This window comes from Podarcis melisellensis (assembly GCF_964234715.1).
Source record: "Podarcis melisellensis genome assembly, chromosome: 10".
In the NCBI taxonomy this organism is placed as follows: Eukaryota; Metazoa; Chordata; class Lepidosauria; order Squamata; family Lacertidae; genus Podarcis; species Podarcis melisellensis.
In genome coordinates this window covers 36,958,276-36,979,348 of record NC_138542.1, presented here as the reverse complement: position 1 = coordinate 36,979,348, position 21,073 = coordinate 36,958,276, and the positions used below count along the sequence as shown (strand labels likewise).

The 21,073-nt window shown below is 39.2% G+C and overlaps 1 protein-coding gene across 1 annotated transcript in view; it reads right to left on the bottom strand.

Moving 5' to 3' along the window:
* TMTC2 (transmembrane O-mannosyltransferase targeting cadherins 2) overlaps positions 1-21,073 on the bottom strand; it is a 184,251-nt gene that overhangs the window by 38,445 nt on the left and 124,733 nt on the right. The window contains exons 5-8 of the mRNA XM_081926582.1: positions 16,178-16,263; positions 15,346-15,530; positions 13,860-13,938; positions 2,209-2,330 (exon numbers count right to left, since the gene is read on the bottom strand). Of these exons, the coding sequence (XP_081782708.1) occupies positions 2,209-2,330; positions 13,860-13,938; positions 15,346-15,530; positions 16,178-16,263 (472 nt within the window). The remainder of the gene's footprint in view (positions 1-2,208; positions 2,331-13,859; positions 13,939-15,345; positions 15,531-16,177; positions 16,264-21,073) is intronic.

Here is a 21,073-nt window from a genome sequence, read left to right as displayed (position 1 = left end):
TAATTTTAACATATGAATTTATAATATTACTTGATATGTGGGTTGTGAAACAATTTCTTCCAGTTGACTGTAGGCAGGGAGATCATAATCTCAGTAGCCATTCTGTTACAAATATAGATTCGGGTTTGATTTACATTGTAAAAAGTGTTCCATGTTCCCATTCTGTGCCACCCAAACTAAGATATAAAATGCTTTTCAGAAAATTGTTGAGGTACATAAAATACTATCTCCTCCTAAGCTTTTACTAATCTATCAAATTAGCATAGGAAACATAATAGAACACAGATAAAATTTGTGCTTAAAATGTGATAACATAAACAAGGTTAAGCAGAAAATCTAGAGCAGTGCTATGCAAAACTGGCATAGCTTTATCTACATACTGACACGGGCATGAATAATGAGTTTCAAATGAATGACTTGAAGTCACATTATTTGTCTTCTGCACTAATCCATGCTTCTTTGAGCACCATAACTTTAGTGCACTTCATTAATTTCTATGAACACAAACATTTTATATGGCACCATATTATATGCTAAACTCACACAAGAACATATGCCTCAAAACTCTAACAATTGCAGGAAGTAGGGAAACTAAAGTCACCATCAGCCATTGTATTAGCCATTGGCCTTGAGAGTTAAAATTTCAAAAAAATAAACTTTTTAAAAAACCCAATACAATAAAATTCTCAGTTAAGTTAAACTAAAAACATCCATTATCTAAAAAAGATCTATTATCTTCTTAGAACTCCTTAGTTGTCCTAATCCTTTACTCTTCTTTCACTTGAAGTTTCCTTGCAGTTAAAACATACAGTGCTGTTCTATATGTCACAAAGGATGTAATTTTTTTAATAGAAAACAGATGATTTCTCTGTCAGAACAGGATGTTAATCTAGCCAAAATCCTCCATTTTCCCTTGGCCCATCATATAAGGGACATTATAGAATAGAATTGATTACATTCTCTGGCTTGATTCAGGTTACAAATACAAATCCACTGGGAGACAGGAGCTTGTTTCTATCTGCCATTCAACATGGCAGAAGGCATAACCTGTAAGCAGAGCGTGAGAAAAGCATTCTGCAAGGTGAAGAATGTTAAATCCTCAAGGTATCTAAAACTATGACAGTCCTTTTAAAAGAGACAAAACCATTGATAGGCTTTAAATTGTCGCAACAGCCTCATATCTCCCCCCACCCCTCTTGGACTTTCATATATCCTGCCGCTTAGTTTGTTTTTTGTGTTTTACCTAGGAGATCCCATAATACTTCAGGCAAATTATACATTTGAGACAGCAAGATATGTCTGTTTTACTAATCATGTACACACAACTATGAAATCTCAATAATGTCACATGTATCCTTGTTTCAACTGATGGCCAGCCTACCTCTGAGGGTTTGTTCAAAGCTCTCTCTCATCTATAGCTGAAAACCTGAAGTGATGACCTGCTCCAAGCCACAGTTTTCCCAATTCATTTCAAATGCTGATATCACCAGGGATGCAGACAGGTGGTGTCTCTGGAAGAATTGTCTCATTCATATCCATGTTCTCATTCATGTACATGGGGAAAAGCCAAATGCCTCATCTGGCAATATGCTGCAGTCCCACCATGCCTGACAATGGACCATCTAGCCATCAGCAGCAGTGACTTCCACAGGGATGGGAACACCACCTCCTGCTGAAAGGAGCCCCATGGTTTAGAACAGAAGGCAATAGGTTTATAATACTCCAGCATAACTATGAGCTGGGTTGAGGAGAGGGAACAGAGGGTGAACAACAAAATTTGTCTGTTGTGGAGGAGCTCATCTTCCTGTCTTGTGGTCTGGGGAAACAGCTCTTTCTATTCAGGGCTCACCGGCCATGTTTAGCTTTGGGGCATGGGGCACACTGTGTCCTCTCTCTCCAGATTAAGTATGGTTGGGAAATTGAGGAATGAGTTGGGAAGAGAGCAGAGTTGGGAAGAGGGAGCCTATTAGGGTTTTTTAAAAAATAAATAAATGCTGTATTAAAGGCAAACTTTGAGAAGTCTGGCTATTAAGATAACACCAATATTTGCTTTTGTCTGTTCTTTAGAAACACACACTAGAATTTTAGCCAAAATGAACATATTCTTTCCCGAGAGTTATGTATTTATGTGTTTTTTTATATTGTAAATCACCCTGTGATCTTCTGAGGAAGGGTGGTATAGAAATATAATAAATAATAACAACTTACCGTTAAAGCCAGGAGTTTCCCATATGTGAGATGAGCTGGGATGTGGTCTGTTTTGGCCCGCAGTGATTCCACATACCAGTGTTCTGCTTCAGGTAATCTGCTGAGCCTCATGTAGGCTTCCCCTGCACAGCAGAATTGGAAACCAATTAGAGGACATGGAGTTATATATAGAGAGAGAGTGTTAATGGGATATAACCATTTAACTAAGTTCACAAGGCATCTTCCCCAGTCCTAGCTGGAAATGCTGGGGATTGAACCTCAGGTCTTCTACATGCAAAGCAGATGCTCCATCCTTGAGCTCCAACCTTTCTCTAGCATCACCACTAGAAACAGGATAGAATCTAGACTTTGCCTCCAGTGTATTAAGGCATCAGGCTAGTTAAGAGGTAGGTACATGTAGCTCTGAACTCCCAAGAATAGTCAAGGGGCTTAGGGAGAAAAGCCCTATGGGAAGAAAAGACGCCACTGCTGCCTGAGGCTACTGTCTCTCTTCTTAACTGGAAAGACAGTGCTATCCAGACCAGGCAGTAATTTGAAACAAAGACAGGTGACCTTGGAAGCTACAGCTGGGTGTCACCCTTTGCCATATGACCTTGGCATGTATTACAATATGAAAGCTTAAATCAATCATGAAAAAAGCAGGGGTTCATTAAAACTCAATTGTCTGTTAATAGGACTGGATAGTTACTCAGGTCAATCAGAAAGCCCAATGAAAAAGAAAAGTCTACAGCTGGCATCGAAAAATTGACATTATTGTCAGTGGGAGCTCCAGAGGAAGCATTTTTCATAACTGGTGAGCATTTTGCCAGTGAGCAACATCAAATAATCCCCCCTCAGTTTCCAGAAGAAGTTCATAAATAAAGGGCTCCTAATATTATCACATTCATGTAAAGAGATCAAAATCCCTGATGGAAATGGGGCATGTAAGGAAGTTCATCCAGATATACCTGTCCTTGTTTTACTACCATATGTTCAGTGATATCTGATGTGCTGCCTTCTATATGAGAGTACGGCAATTAAGAGGGAAAGGAAATTCAGGACACCATGGGCTAGATTTCATACGATCCTCTCAGAACAACTAGATCGTTGTAGATTGTCTACTAAAATTAGCTGCTCTCTGAAAGTTATCTTAGACTGTGCTCCCAGAAATTCCACTGCTGATCCCTGAATGTCAAGCAGTATTAAAATGCATCACCATAAATATATGCAATGATGATTTATATAGAACTTTCAGTTTGCAATAATGCATCTGTCTATAGCTGATACTAACAGCTGTGGTCAGTTGGTTAAAAATTTAGGCAATAAGATACTTCAAGCTTTATGGTGAGAAATAAGGGTTTCAAACACATGAGTGTGGTGAACTTTAATGTGTTTCCCCTTTATACGAATTCACACACATAGCTGAACAGTGGGTTTTAAATTTCCAGTATCTACTACACAGTAGCTTCTAAACATGCGAATATAGCTGAGTATGCAGCAGAATCTCCTCCTGCAGCATCATGTTTGTAAAAGACAAACAAATTATAGTAAGGCTCAGCCAAAAGATTTCAGCGAAGTAAATTATTCATTTTTCTTGAAATAAATCCATTTTTATAGCTCCAGATGCTTCTTGGCAACCTGAATATGCAGTTTTGAGGGGAGCAAAAGGAGGCTTAAAATATTAAGGTCTGTAAAATGCTACTGTTTGTTACAAAAAAAAATGACAGACACAAGCAAATCCTCTTTGCTTAGCCTGTTCCTTTATGGAAAAGGGATGCATGCATTTGCTGAATGTGTTTTAAGGGTCCAATTTACCTTAGAACTAGGAGCCTTTAGAGCTCATTTGTTTGAAAATACAAAGGATGTGTACAATTTGTACCTTTTCCAAACACATGAGGACAGACCAGTTAACCTGTGGCAAACCAGATGTTGCAGAGTTACAACTCCCATCAGACCCAGCAAGGCCCAGTAGTCAGAGATGATATGAGCTGTAGTTCAAGCAACATCTGGAAGGCTACAGGTTAGCCATCCTGGTGGACTAACAGATTTAAGCCTCTTGAAACATGTAACACTGTCTCAAAAGTCTATGCTACATGCAACAGCATTTTAGGTATACTTAAACTGTTGGATAGCACAAACTGATTTACAGAACGACAAACAAAGCTCTGCAAAGCATTTGTTAAGAGGTTACCATGCAAATATATTTGTTTGCTTTGTTTAAAATATTTCTTAATCGTCCGTCATTAAAATATATCGGCATGAATAAAAATTCACAACTACCAAATAAATATAATGGGCACATCTCCTCCCAGGCACATCTTCCCTTCCTCAAGAATAACGAACACTACCACCACCACCACCAAAACCCACACAAATTAAAAACAGTTAAAAGATTTTTTAAAAACAACAATAACAACAGCACACAGTTAAAACAATTGTTTTAACAATTGTGGCCCTGTCTCTGCTTTGTAGCTGGTGCTGCAGCTAGGAGATGCAGAGTGACTGCAGGTGCAGAGGTCACAAGACTACAGCTGCGCTCAGCGGCTGGGGCTGGCTTGCCTAATGGTGAGAGGCTCAGCAGGTAGAAGGCTACCAGGAGGGAAGAGATAAATGTAAATGGTGAAAAGACTGAATAGTAGAGAAGGGGCAGTGGGAATACTGAATCAAAAGCCTTGCTTCCCATTGCAGCTTTACGGAGGGAGACCCCCAAAGAGAAAGAAGAATGGCCGCTGAAACTGATGGAGTATGAGGAGATGGCGAGACTGACAGGGAAGATCAGAAACCAGGAAGATCAAATATTTACTAAAGACTGGAGTAAAATTGTAATTTACTTAAAAGACCACTGTTAAAATCTTTGGCAGGGATGTAAGGACACTTGTAATATGGAATTGTTTATGATAAATATGGTTAATTAACAAATAAAAAGGTAAAGTACCCCTGACCATTAGGTCAAGTCGTGGACGACTCTGGGGTTGCGACGTTCATCTCGCTCTATAGGCCAAGGGAGCAGGCATTTGTCTGCAGACAGCTTCTGGGTGATGTGGCCAGCATGACTAAGCCACTTCTGGCGAAACCAGAGCAGTGCATGGAAATGCCATTTACCTTCCCGCCAGAGTGGTACATATTTATCTACTTGCACCTTGATGTGCTTTCGAACTGCTCGGTGGGCAGGAGCTGGGACTGAGCAACAGGAACTCACCCCGTTGCGGGGATTCGAACCGCCAACCTTCTGATCAGCAAGCCCTAGGCTCAGTGGTTTAGAACATAGCACCACCCGCACACCCTAATTAATAGATAAATAAAGGTAAAAGATGAGGCAAACTGAATTTTAAATATGGAATCCATGGAGGGGGAGAAGGAGGTTCGAAGGTTCAAAACAACCTTGTATTTAAATGTTTGAAAAGGTTATGTTTTATATGTATAAAATTATCAAAAACCTAATAAAAAATATTTTTTTTAAAAAAGACCCCTAAAGAGTGGATTGGAAATGGAAACCTAACATGCAGTTCCCCACCCAGTTAAGAAAGTATAGCTGGATGTGAATAAAGTATGTAGCAACAAATGCTATATTTTCATGTGGACATTTTTTGCCCTGCATTGTGTTAGTGCTCACAATTTAATACAAAAATAGGAAACTTATATGTAGTATAGAACTTTGAACTGGGCTTGCATCAACAAAAATATTGTGATTAATGACAGCTTTGCTCTTTAAGTGATACGCGTAACAGAGAAAGATCAATTGTGAGACTTCTAGTACAGCCCCAAGAGAAATCTGATGACTTTTAATAATGCATCCCTAGAGTCTGTGCGATAGGAATACTATTGTACATTACTTAAATCATAGCACAAAAAGGGAAAGGTAGGGAAAGATTCATTAGTTGCCCAAGAGAATACCAAAGTCTTAATTACGCCAGACAAAAATTGTTATATGAAGTGAAAGATTAGGAACTGTTTAATATATGCAGGCAGTGAGGCACCTTGTTTAGCATACTAATTGAATGTCATCTTAGTATTTAAGGGACAAGGGGGAAAGAGGCAATTATATTTTACTTTATTTCTCAGTGGGGGCAAATTGTAACAAAATCTGGATTTACATAATCTGAATAGAGGAGGTACGCATTCTGTCCCAGATTTAAAAGACTATGCCTGTAGGGTCTTCCTTTTGGTTTATTCCCAGTTAATAAAAATGTCTCCTGATTCGAGGTTGGCTTCAAGCACAGAAAAATAATAATGAAAACATTCCACAAATATTGGTGCAAAGGAACATGTGCTACAATGCCCAGAACACTTAAATTAATTCACTTCCACTTAAAACGCTCCTTGTTTTATTAAATACAATAAGTGTAATACAAGGGATGTCAGCTTGAATACAGACTGAACTGAAGCACTCTGTGCAAGTAAGAGAGGTGAAGAACACATTGTCGAGGCTTCCAAAAAGCTGCTCAGCTTGCCATCTGTGGCAAGTAAGAACTATTTCCTAGTGAGCAAGCGAACTTTCACAAGCTAGGGATCTTGTTTGTTTCATGCTGTCAGTAACTAACACATGTGTGTGCTATGTGGGTTTTATCTGCAAAGTTGTGTTAACAGAGCAAATATGAGATTCACTGAATACTGGAAAGAAATTAGGGGATAGTGAAGGTAACTAGGTGCACTTTCATTTCAATTCCTGACTGAATTTGAGGAAGCAGCAGCTCTGCTGGGAAATAAAGAATAGCCCTGAAATAGAGAGCAAAAAGAAATAAAAAAAGTCAAGACTGGTAGTGCTGGTGGTCTTTTGCAGAATAATTTGGAGGTCCAATGACACCTTTTGTCACTAGTGAAGCGCATAGCTTCCTACGACTGTTATGTGCAATTTGTTTTGTTCTGTTTCTATGGTATCATTTGTTTATGTTCTTAAAGGTGTTATAAGACACTCTGTGTAACAATTGATGGTGATAATTTCAAAACAAATATTTATCTGAGTGTACATTTATATCTATATAAAACTATATCTATATACAAAACTCAGGCTCATGAGTTCCCCATCTTCTCTGGTACCACCACAAGGAAGAGATTGGCTGCTTTTGTTTCAGTTTCTATCTATCCACTCTTTGCCATTGTGTCCAAACCCTGAAAACTGTGGTTATTCTTAACTATGGCTTATGGAAACAAAGCCAGCTTCAAACAGTAGTATGGAAGTATGGCTCTTACGTTACACAAAACTATAGTTTAGCATTATCTCGTAACTTGTGTAGCTCATGTCTGGGTTCCATCATTCAGTCTCATTGTCAGCTACTGTGAAAGAGAAATACCTACATGGGAAATAACTCTGCAGTTCCCTCTAATCTTATCATTCAACTTTAATACCAGTAAACCTCCATCTGTTTACAGATGTTAACACTGTGGATATAAGGCTGGTCCATGTGTAAGTGATCTTATATCAAAATGTCAATGAATTAACCTGATCTCTAGTGAGAAGATAAAAGGAAGGGGGAAAGGGACAGCATATTGTTGTTGAGTATATATAGAATCATACTATAATCATACTGTTTCTGTGTCAGAACTATATCATGAAATTCAACTTTTTAGACCAGGTATGAGGAAACCTTTGGCCCTCCAGATGTTGTGGAAGTACAACTCCCATCAGCATCCACAAGCATGGCTAACTCCCAGGGATTATGGGAGTTGTAGGTCAGCAATATCTGGAAAGCCAAAGTTTTCCCGCAGCTGATCTAAACAATGACCTAAATATTTTATAGCCTAACTTATGCATGAATAAATCCAACTGTATGAGAAATCCAAATGTAAAAAGATAAGATATATTTTATAATTTGCATATATATCTATGTATATAAATGAAGGATGTTCCTTCAACATGTGTCTGGGCAGATCAAGAACATCTTCCATTTTTGTACTAAGAGCCCAGGCACCTTGATCTAATTTGTAAGTGTTTGTTAACAGAGTCAATTTCTATTTATTTCGCTTGAATGGTTCCTTATGGACCCAGACACCCAATCAAAACCGAGCTTAGTTAATTGGCTTCACTAGAATTAAAAAAAAAAGTAATTTAGCAGAATCAACAGCTAAAACGGAGATGCAAAATGAAATCCAAAGTTAATCAATTTCAACAAGGAAGAGAGAAATCGTTTAGACCATAGGAGCTCTGCAATCCTATAACCTCCAGAGCATGAACAAATCATGATCAAAATGAGGGCCCTGAACTCAGCTTAGATTGTCTTTTATAAAGGTATCCACATTCAGCAGATAAAGAAGAGCACATTGTTACTAAGATTTTGCATAAACTAACATTTATTCTGATACCTATTTTGGTATATACATTACATATTAGATAGATGAGCCATTGCATATGGCATGACGAAAGGGAAACAACAATTAGAATACCAGACTTATTTCCTAGATTTCCTAGATAGATATTATATGAATTGGCCCTGTTCATATGACATGGTAAGTCATAAACTATGTCTTACCATGAATAGACAGCATGCTAGTGCATGCTGTTGAATTGTTCCCATTTCACCCTTTACTCCCTATAGCCAGGAGAAACCACAAACCTTGACTTATCATGATGTGCGAACCAACATTAATAGTTTCTACCAAATCAACCATGACTGGTAAGTCAAGGACAAACCTTGGATTACTATCATGGTTTGCAGGGAAACAAGTTGTGAGTGCTGATATACTCGTCATGGTAACTCCAGCCTGATGGTTTGTTTCTCTTGGCTCCAAGAAGGATGGAGCAATACAGCAATCATTCATCAGCATGGATTTATGCCTTAACTGTGCTGTGTCAATATGGGCGGGGACACACACACACACACACACACACACACACACAGAGTCACTGGCTTGGATCCAGAGATGTCTTGCACAAGTGGTCTCATGCTTCTATAAGGTAGCCTAGTCAAATTCTACAAATTCCCTTGACCTGCTGCAGTCTCCCATGCCCCATCACATTGCTTTCCAAAGGGTCCAACAGCTGTCAGGAATGGCTTCTCAGAGACAGGAAGCTGTAGTACAGGAATGATGATGAACTGTCACAACCCCATGGCAACCTGGTGCATATTCATGCATTGTTTTCAAGTAGGGCAGCCACCCATACAATATGGTAGGTTGGTTATTATAGACTCCCTGAATTATATTCAACTGGCCTGCAACTAGACCTATTTTTTGAGTTTCAGAAAGATCTACCAATCAGTCAAGCTTCTTAGGTATCCTGTTTTTCTTTCTGAAGCACCCCCGCCGCCGCCACAACCAAAGAAAAGGCCTGCTGAAATCGATTCACTCTGAAAGGCACTAAAGTTGCACAGTTTAAGAAATATTTTGTAGACGTTAATCCATCAATTTGCAAATGTGGTAAATTAGTATTGACTAGGGTGAGTCAGACTATTACTGTTGTTTAGACCCATTGCTTATGTTTGTTTTAAAGCTATCTGATTGTTTAATATTGCATTGGCTTTGATTATATAGAAAACAACACATGCAAACCTTGGCTGACAAAAGGAACCACAGACCAGTTTCACAAGTAATGCTAAGCCATAGTTAACCTAAACCAAGGTTTATAAAACAACAAACCATGGCTTACAAGCTTAACAAACTATATTTAAGATGCTGGGTTGGGTTTGCATAATTGAATTAAACCATGGCTTGGGTTATTTGCAAACCAGGCCACTGTGTCACCATTTGCAAGTCTAAAGCAGCCCTTCTTTTTATACCACAGCTAAAAATCTGTGCCAACCACCCAGTGATCAACTTATACAACTACACTGTAAATGCCAGAAACCGCACAGCTGTTACTATGGATTTCCAAGTCTTCACACTCAGCACATGCTTACAAGGCAGAAGTTGACAGAATGTATCACTAAGCTGTTTGAATTCATGAATTCCTGTGCATCTTGTATGCCTTCCTCCAGCAACATCTGCAGCAAAACTTCTGCCAAGTGTATTGCTCTGCTTTCCTTTGGTCCACAGCAGCAAGACCAAGTGGGTGGTCATGTCATCTGAGCAGCCTAAGACCTCCATACACACTGCCCAGGCTTGTGTCCCAGAGAGCTCACTTTGGTCTTGCTAATGCAGCAAAAACAATACAGGTGGCAGCAGTTACTGGTTTCTGCAGCCGCAGTAGGCACTGTGATTCTCCAGTGGTTTGACTTCACTCCCAGAGGCACACTCCATTGTCACCTGAGACAGACAGATGCCAAAAGCAGCTGCAACAACTACTTGCACATAAGCCTAATAGTAATAATGATGATGATGATGATGATAATTTATTTGCACCCTGCCCATCTGGCTGAGTTTCTGGGCGGCTCCCAATCGAGTGTTAAAAACAATACAGCATTAAATATTAAAAACTTCCCTAAACAGGGCTGCCTTCAGTTATCTTTTAAAAATAGGATAGCTGCTTATTTCCTTGACATCTGATGGGAGGGCGTTCCACAGGGTGGGTGCCACTACTGAGAAGGCCCTCTGTCTGGTTCCCTGTAACCTCACTTCTCGCAATGAGGGAACCGCCAGAAGCCACACCTGAATTTCCTAGTTTGGCACCTCATATTTACGATAAGCAAGGAAAACCACGTGTATTTGAAGAGGGATACCTAATTGTGGGACGCAGGTGGCGCTGTGGGTAAAACCTCAGCTCCTAGGGCTTGCCAATCGCATGGTCGGCGGTTCGAATCCCCGTGGCGGGGTGAGCTCCCATCTTCAGTCCCAGCTCCTGCCCACCTAGCAGTTCGAAAGCACCCCTAAGTGCAAGTAGATAAATAGGTACCGCTTTATAAGCGGGAAGGTAAACGGTGTTTCCGTGTGCTGCGCTGGTGCCGGCTCGCCGGAGCAGCTTCGTCACGCTGGCCACGTGACCAGGAAGTGTCTCTGGACAGCACTGGCCCCCGGCCTCTTAAGTGAGATGGGCGCACAACCCTAGAGTCGGACACGACTGGCCCGTATGGGCAGGGGTACCTTTACCTTTACCTTTACCTAATTGTGACCAGTAGTGGTAGGCACAAATGATGAACAAAGTGTCAAAATACCACCTATAGGATTTATCAAAATTACACCTGAAGGACAGGCATTCAGGTGCACTTAGAGGAATGAAGTTACATACAGGAAAAAATGTTTGTAACTAATGATCTGAAACCTGAGTATATCAGCCGTGCTCTCTTTCCTATTACCTTTTAATATTAAAATAAAGCCCCTATGCTCCAACTTACATTTATACCATTAAGCTGACTAACATATGAATTATTCTAGCAGGTGGGCTTGTGTGGTTTTAAGAGCAATGCAACACAATCAACTGCATAATATCATATTTCCAGGACAGAAAAGGACCAAGCCAGCCTAATTTTAACATTAAACTACTCATGTTCCCATAGGGACCATTATTTCTTTTGACCCCAAGAATTAATTGAAGCCTTAAAACAAAATAGATTACCTATTTAATGCAGCTGAGTTGGACCTTAGCCTTTGTATGGCATGTCCGAATGCCAAGCCAATTAATCTGTGTTACCCTTATACTTTCTTCTTAAAATGAAGTGCCAAAAAAGGAAAACATACACCAAACAAACACTTCATGCAATCTTAAAAAATTAGACTGATAATCATTTTAAATCATACTAATTCTCCCTTTTGAAAGTGAAATGAAAAGACTGATAAATTGTTTTCCTTTGGTAAAGGGCCAAACATATGGTTTCCTTAGTTTGAATCAAGCACACCTGGCCAAATAAATCACACCAATACTGAAAACCAAATTTATTTCACAATTTCATATACGATGCACATTCTGGGTAGACAATGTAAGAATGACCATGATACTAATAAGTAGAAGAGAGATCTAAACTGTTAAACTTTAAATCTGAAGGCTAAAAACGTCAATCTACAGTAAAAGTAGCAACATTTTTAAAGTAGGAACCAGCTGGCCAGACCAGTGAGACAAAAGCCACTGGGCATATTCCTTGAAATCCATGGAAAACAGATGGTACAAGTGACTTAATATTAACAGTTTAACACTAAATTGTTAATAATAGGTCTAACTGGAGTTCTTGTTCTTTGAAAGCACCAAACACACTGTAATCAAAGAATTAAACAGACCCACTATTTGAACTTTCATTTTTGCATTAAACCTTCGTTCAAATAAAATACAACACCCATGAGCATTTATCTTCTCAAGCTTAGAATTGTCCAAAGCTTTCTACAGGGAGATAGTGCAACTATCTTACTGTGTGGTGAGCAAGGAAGAAGAAAAAGAGATGTGCGGGGCCATGTGCAAGCCTAGCTTTAGTCCTTTTCAATAATTATGGCAAGTGGAAGTACAAATAATTTGTTGTCCCTTTCCCAGTTTGTTTAGAAGAAGTCAGTTCAGGTAATCTAGTCAATGTACAATGTCAGCTACCTAGAACATTACATCTCAAGTCCTGAAGATCACACCTGACTAAGAATAACCTTGCTATATTAAAATAAATAGTTCTTTAGGTTCTTTGTCACAAGAAAATAAAATGAATGTCCAACTTGCATAATACAAACCCTTTTCAGACATTCAGCTGAATGCAGGTTGTGGGCAGTATGGGATCATGGTCACAAGCCATTTGCTGACTAAACACACACATTTGCAGATATAAACAGAGCCATATGGTAGCCAGGAGATTATGATGGTTTTATATCAATTGGTTGCCCATCTGTGTGCTAATCCTGACAAACGCCTTACCAGTCTAGGTCAGGACCAAGTGAAAGACTGCTTTAAGCCCATAGGAACTTACGAAGCCCTTCAATCAGCTTTGGATGCCCTGTTTCCATGGGCTGTAGACTGGAAGAAAGGTCTTGAGCCAGGAGCAAACTATTAATTGCAAGCTTGCTCTTCTGAGGCTACTGGCCACATGGGGAGGAAGAAATGCCCCCTCACCCTCCAAAGAAAGCCACATGAGCCTTCCTTATTGGGATGGAGAAAACCCACTCACAAATGAAAGTAAGGCATGAGCTTTTCAGTGGTGGTGGTGGTGGGACAATTCTGGAGATTCCCTCTTGGGAAGATCCGGCAGGCCCTCTTTTTTAGATATGATCATTCTAGATATGATCTTAAGATTATTTTATTTCAACAGGCATTCAGAGTTTGAAATTTGTCTTGCCTGATTCATCTGCTACCGCTTTTTTAGTCTGAGTTTTACGTATTGATCTTTCGTTGCTTTAAATTGGTTTTATTGACTGTACAGCACTTTGGATACACAAATATAGGAAAGTGGTTTGTACATAATCTAAAATTAAAAAAAACAACAGTGCAGACATCTAGGCTTCTCTCTGTCTGATCAAGGAGCCTGGTACCCCCCCCCCCAAAAAAAAAAACTTCTGTGGAAGACATTATACACATACATTTGTACACATCTATGGATCTAGTTGCCCATGTGAATGGACATCGGGGATGAGGTCTGTTTCCATAATCCTCGTCTATGAACTTTGAAAGTATAAAGAGGGAATAATACATTCCCTAAACTTAAAAAAAATTAATTTAACAGAAAAACAGAAATATGTACCGTGGGCAGAACAATAAGGTCTCAGTGTCTCATATATAATGGCCAATATAAATAATCTTGAATGAAACTGCAGGAATCGAATGGGGAGTTACAAATAATCTAATCACCTTGATGGTGAAAATGCTGAATTTTCTTTTCAAATGTTTGCTTTGTACTCACCCATCATGTTATATAAACTTTGTGGTGCAAACTGCCTTGGCATTTTCTGTATTGCTTCTTTGTAAACTGTAAGAGCATCCTGGGGGGAGGGAGAGAGAAAGAAAGAAATGTTCTTATTAGAGAATTCAGAAGCAATTTCTACATGCAAATTTAATACAAGAAAGATGCAATTGTCTTCATTAATCATGAAGAGGGTCACATTTCCCACTTATAAAAAAGTCAACAAAAAAGATGAGTCTCTTCAATGCAATGCGGAATAATTTTCATCATTTCCCATCTCATTTGAAGAAGGGGAAATGGAATATTTAAGAACTTCCAAAGGCTCATTAGCTTACATATAAAATTCTGTAGAATTACACAATGTACAAATTAGGACTTAACTACAGACGAGTATTTTTATTATCATGTGATTCAAATGCTCAGAATGATAGCTCTCAATCTACTATAAACACAAATCACTATTACAATCTGTATTGTTTCATACAAAAGGCTGGAAGAATATGAAGGACAACTGATTTATGCAGAATGCATAAAATACAAGCAGCTTTGCATTGAGGCTTATTCAGCTGGGCTACCTTAGCCCAAGCATAAACATACAGAAACCAGAGGACAAGGGTCAAAGCTCACTAGGGAGCTTAGCGATAGAGAAACTTATTTGCATGCAGAAAGTCCCCAGTTCCTGGCATCTCCACATGGGGCTTGAAAAGACTCCTGTCTAAAACCCTGGAGAACTGCTGCCTGTCAGTGCAAAGAGTATTGCAATAGATACAGGACTTGCCTGCTCATGAGACTCAATGAGGCAGTCACCTCAAGTAGCAGGCTGGGGACAACAGGGAGGTGCCATTGGCTGCCTCCTGCACTTGTCACCCTCAGCACCTCCTTCACCACCACTCCTCCTGCCTGCTCCTCTCTGGCCTCCTTTATTCTCCCCCGCTGCATTTAGCATGCCAGGGCTTCCCTGGGCCATGTCCAGTAACATCAGGCAGTGGTGGAGGTGGAGAGATGGAACGGGTGTGTGTGCATTTTCTAGCCTTGGCTGGATGGACCCATGAGTATAAGGGTATAAAGCAGCTTCCTATGTTCCAATGTTTGTTCATAGTTTATTTATTGCAATTGCTTGAAATTTATTTTTGTTCTCACTGGATGACATCCTCCCATACCCTTTGCAGATCTCTAGAAGTATCATGCTGGGCTCAAAGCCATGTTCTCACCAATAAAAATTCTGCCTTCCCTGTGCTGCCTCACAGAAGGCTCCAAACCTTCAGGAAATGCAAAGGGTCTGGGAAGATGAGGATGAGCAAAAATCACCCGCTGGCCCAGCAAGGGTGGAACACTCAAAACTGGACTCAACCAATTGGTTTTAAGCAACTCTGGACTCAACCAATTGGTTTTAAGTATCTCTGGACTCAACCAATTGGTTTTAAGCAACTATTATAATGAAGCTTGTGAAGGTATCTAACAGGGTTGTGGAAGAAAAAGGTCTCACCTCATACTGTCCTTGTTCATGGTAGAGTTTCCCCAAATTATAAAGGCAGCTAGTAACCGAGCTCTTGTGAGCATGTGGATCTTTTAAATTTTCATCAGGAATTTCTGAACACTTCAGGAATGTCTTCCTGGCTTCGTCAGCCTTGCCTTGGTTCATTAAGATGATACCAGTATTTAAATAGGCAGCTGTGTGAGAGAAAAACACAAAGATATCACACGTTCATATGAGATCCCACTTTAGCCAGGCTTGCTTAAAACCATCAAAGCCATGATGACTACAGTTGCTAGTACTTATTTGTAAAACTAGACTGATCTTTACAATCTCCAACCTGGTCCAATTCTTTACTGTCAAAACCGTATGTTATAAAGGATAAACCTGTTGCCCTCCAGATGTTGCTGAACTTGTACCATCATGACTGACAATGGTCATGCTATAGATTTAAAGACTCTTGCCGCAACCCACTCCTCTAGAGAAGATTATGTACGATAAAATGCCACATTCTACTACCACAACGAGAAAAACATTTGAGCCCCAACCAGGTAGGTATGTGAGTCTGAGGAACAAACAAAGCTTATGTCATAAAATTCAACAGGAATGGTAGCTATTCTCCAAATAAATAAGGAAGGCTGGTAATGAGCAACCTTTGCACGTAGGGGGGCTTAGGAGGTATTATGAAAAATACCTATGTGCAAGCAGAATCTCTCCCCTGCGCACAATTAATTCTTTACAGATAAAATGTATTTTCCAGCGCTATTTTCCAAAAGTGGTATTTATACCACAGCACGAGAGAAAAGCATCTTTTAAAAACAAATGAACATGCAGCTTTACTTACAGGCTAAAGTAGGTCTGCTTCCAATGGCCAATTTATAGTAATGTAGTGCTTCTGAAAGCCTGCTGTTCTCCTGTAGCAACAACCCTCTGCATTTAAAAGAAAAATGGAGGGGGGAAAGATAATTGTATAGAGAGCGAGAATTTAATTATAAAAAATAAAGTAACAAGAGTCAAATTTATTGGTCTATATACTGGCAATGTACTGTAAAAGAAAAACGTTTAACCACAAGCAAGGAAAAAACTAAAAAGAGGTGAATTTCTAAGTACAAAAGCTGAAGCAGTTCACTAAAACATTTATATTTATATATGCAGAAAAAGGCCGTTTAAGGCAAGCACTTTTATCGCTGTTTATGTTATTTAGGATAATTTGTTCTGTTTAGCTCTCTTGATTAAAGAATCTGAATGCTAAGAAAATGGGATTTTATAAATATGCATTTTTGTAACCTCCAAAGCCTTGATGCAAAACCTCAAGATTTTTTTTAAAATGGTAACGCCATTTGTTGTGATGCAAATGATAGCCTATGTTTGCATGGGACTGGTCCTCCGCATGGTTGAATACTGTTATGAATACTCAATAGCAATGTCTGCACACATCCTAGTAGTGTGTTTTTGGTTGGAAATGATTGAAGCTTTTGAAAACTGAATTATTTGTTCTTTCAAGAAAAAATGGTATCAAACCCAGGGCTTTGTATTAAATACAACAAAACATCTGCTGAATGCTTTCAGGAAGTGGCTGTGTGGTACACCCAAATAACACAGAAAAGTTTGAGAGGGATGTCTTCTTAAACAGCACGTATCTTTCAGAGAAAATGCATGCAGTCCACAAAGAGCAATCTTCTTGCTACAAAAACTAAACCCCACAAATTTTTGGTTCAGCTCCCACTTAAAATAAATTTCAGTGTTTGGAATTTCCATCAATGGCAGATTAAATCTAGAGTGAGAATACTACAAAAGAACAAAAAGACAGCTGCACAGACTGGTAGCGTTCCTGCTGAAATGTTTTGAGAAATGTTTCTTTGTCAAGGAAATGTTTGGCTGCTGAAAACAAAGTTGAATACTGTGATGGTGGTACCAGTGATGGACAGAACATAGTGTCAATCTCCTGGATACTCTCAACCAATCATGGCGGGGAAACATGGGAAACATTCAATCAGGAAGGAGAGAGGTTGGAAAAGGTTGGATTTGTAAGTATAACTGCAAGATAGGGCCTTGCTAGTGATTTGTTTAGTAGATTTAACCTGATAAATTCCTCAGGTAGAGGGAAAGATAATAGAAAATGGCTAGAGTTGTTTCACAGACAGGGTAAAACAGATTGCTACCTAGAATGGCTATCTACTATTAGTTCAGAAAGTAGCCTGACTGTTTCTCCATCTGTTCTCCATAGGTTCCGCTGCCTCTTGAGATATCACCACCAAACCTAGCACGAGGGTTCCCAAGCTGGGAGCAGTGGTCATTGTCAATATTTGGATACCAGTCATCATTTTGAACCAATATGGCAGACCAAAATGTCACTTGGCATGACTTTCCCCATTTGGGGGGGGGGTATATGTTCAGCTGCCCCTCAATATATCAGCAATCAACCAATCAGAATCACACATACTTCATATAGGTATTGCTTTTTCTGAATCTGTGTGCTGTAGATAATTTTATCCCTAGCCCACAACTCTTGGCGGGGGTGGGGGGCAAGGGGGAGTGGGTGGAAGGCAGGCAGGAAATAATTTTATTTCATTTTTTGAACACAAGGCATAGGACAGGAAAATTATTCTCCACAGTTTTCTGAGTTGAGTAGATAAGGGGGGAAAGTTTTATTTTTAGTAAAGCCCTTTATTTTTTTTAATAATGTTATACTAACATTACTTTGATACATTCCAACAAAACTTGTAGAGTGTTACATGCTTATATCAGTCACATATAAGAAAAAAAGATTGAGTGAGGACACTATTGAATAACTGAATCATGGAATACCAAAGGCTTCAACGCTCCATGGCATGGCCTCTCTATAAGCATGGCAGAAGGTCTTACATTAATGCCAACTTCTATTTACATAGATTTTTGGGGACCGTACATTAACAAATTGATTGTGTTGTGTAGATGCTTGGAAGGAGTCAGATTCTGCACTTTCCCTTGCCATCCTCTCAGGGATGGTCTACTGGAATCTTTGCAATGGAAGGCAACATCTGAACAGTTTTCCATTTACAACAGGTTAGACATGGAAGAGCATACAGTAACAGCATGACACAAGCTAGTGCGGTGTTCATGTGTTGCACTAGGATCTCAGAGACCAGAGTTCAAATCCCCACTCAGAAATAAAGTGACATAGGGGTAATTGCTATAATTTTATTTTGGTGAATGATACATGCTGCCTGCAATCTTCTGTCCTCTTTCATGGAGCAAGTTGCATGGAGCTCTTCATTTCATTGAACAGAGAAACAAGCCACAGAGTGGTTGGCTTAATATTACAACAGATCACACACTAGTTGGCAGTTTTTCTTTTTATTATTTTATAGGATTTAGAGAGCACTGCTGAACAAAGATCTAAGTTTGTGTACACCACTAAGGATGGATGACTTGTAGCCAGCGGCTAAACAGTTAAATATAGTAACTCAAATAATAATAGATCCCAAGTTCAGGCCTGCTGCCCACAGCTGTTGTACTTTTTCCTCTCTCTCCTGGCGATAAGTCACTAGAATGATACTGTGCTAAGCCACAATGAGAGACAGAGACAAGAATAAAGCTCAAAAACTTTTTCTGGATAAAGATAGAAAATTGGATAACTATAGCAAAATTATATGATTGCATAGGATGCAAAATTGTAGTGATTATATTTGAAGAAGATGCAAGATATAAGACTGGAAAAACTCCCTGAGAAAATGCAATACTTACTCTCAGAGAGAAAATGAAGAAGAAAATCAGGTTTTTGCAACTATCTGAGAAAGACAGGATAGTTATCAAAGGCCTGGAAAGATACTGGCCTGTGGTCGATATATATGTGTAATATATTACATTCACAAACACCTGCATGCATATTCCACAAAAATTATGCCTAAATCATGAAATTTTCCCCCATCTTCTAAAATACATGAAGTCCACAGAAGGAGGACAAAGCATTTGTAGACCAAGCTATGCTCTAGAAACGCTCCCAAACTCACCATTACTTCTTTGGCCTGTTCCTTCTGTCTGTGCTGATGCCCAAATATTGGGCGCTATCCCAGAGAATTGGCATTCCTCCTTTGGTCTCTCAAAGTAAAACTGAAACCACTTTTCTTCCCTATTGTGCCACGCTGAAATAGTATGGGTAGGGGTGAAGGGATGTCTATCTGTAACTTTTCTCGTTACAGAAACAGTGGCTAACATCGTCATGCAAAGGCTGTTGCACCACACTTGCAAGGAGCAAAATGCAATGCTGCAAGGAGATCCTAGTTTTTCTTCCTCTTATTTTTTAAGAGTGACCTGAATAGACCATCATTTGCAGATTGCAAACTGAGGTTGACTCTTAACAAGAAACAGAAGCTTTCAATCTCATCTTGCAGTATGAAAAGGAGAGGGGAAGCCACAAGATTCATGCAAGAACAACAAACGGTGGTCTGTTATTATGTCTGAACCGTGCCATTGTAGTGGCCTTCTCTTTATCAATAACAATCACAAAGTTTGAGACAAAGCAGTGATGGGCATACTGAAAATAAGGTAGATGTAGAACAACACTTCAGTCACAACAACACGTCACAACTTTGGGATACTAAAGCAAGCACAGAGGTTGAATTAATTTTCCGGTTGCTCTCTGCTTTGCCTATACAGTTACTCTTTGATATATTCACTCCATAATCCCCTTGTTTTGGAAAGTCTCTATTGTTATGAACTTTAGATTAGATGCTTGCACATATTGAAACAATTAACTATTGTTTTTGTAGTGCTCCGTATATAGCATCACTTTTGTATTATGTTTATGCCACTTGGATATTCTGCTCTCTTCATTAGAGGACCTCAGAACTAATTTTCTGCTTTTATTAGCAGCTTTAATATTGGCATCCACTGAGGCAATACAGATTTATTTTTCCCTTCTGTTTCAGAATACAGACTGTTTTACAGCTGTTTTACTAGCTATTTAAAATTCATATAGATGCAAAATGAAGAGCAGATGCAAGAGTGAATATTGAATTCTGGTAAATAATTAGCCTTGCTTAATACTGTTTATAAACTTTGGTAGAACATAGTCTTGCATATGACCTAGAGATTCTTCATCAGGCAAAAATAAGGAAATAAAAATCTTTTTTTCAAAAGTGAAATTGCCTCTGGATGGGTGTTTGATACCCTATCCCTTTTGCTGTAGTGTCCAAAAGAAATTGTTGAGTGGGTTTCTGCAGTTTTATTTCCACCTTTAAAAGGAAAATATTTAACGAAGACACATATATTATACACACACAAAGGAAGAGAGAAGAATCATAAAATTTTACAATTGGAAGCAACTTTGGAAGTAATCTTAGAACCACTCTGTTCAATTAGGAAATACAATACAGGATACATTTGCAGCATTTTACTCTGTCAGATGGCTATCTAGCAGCCAGCGAAGAAGAGTCATCACTTTTTGACATTTTCTGTTCCATCGTCCAACAGTTTTCACCCTTAAGAAGGTTCTCCTAATGTTAGGTAACTTCTTAAGGATAAAAACTGTTTGACGATGGAACAGAAAATGTCTGTGATACTGGAAGGCGGGCATCAAATCTCCCCTTAATCATCTATATCCAGTTCTTTCAACCATTTGTCACAGAACTTGGTTTCCAGACCCATCACAGTCCTGGATGAGCCTCTGGATCCACTCTACTGTATCAATGTCCTTCTTAAACTGTAATTCCAGAAACTGGCAACTTTGGGGGGGCCACCAAGGGGTGCATTGGAAGAT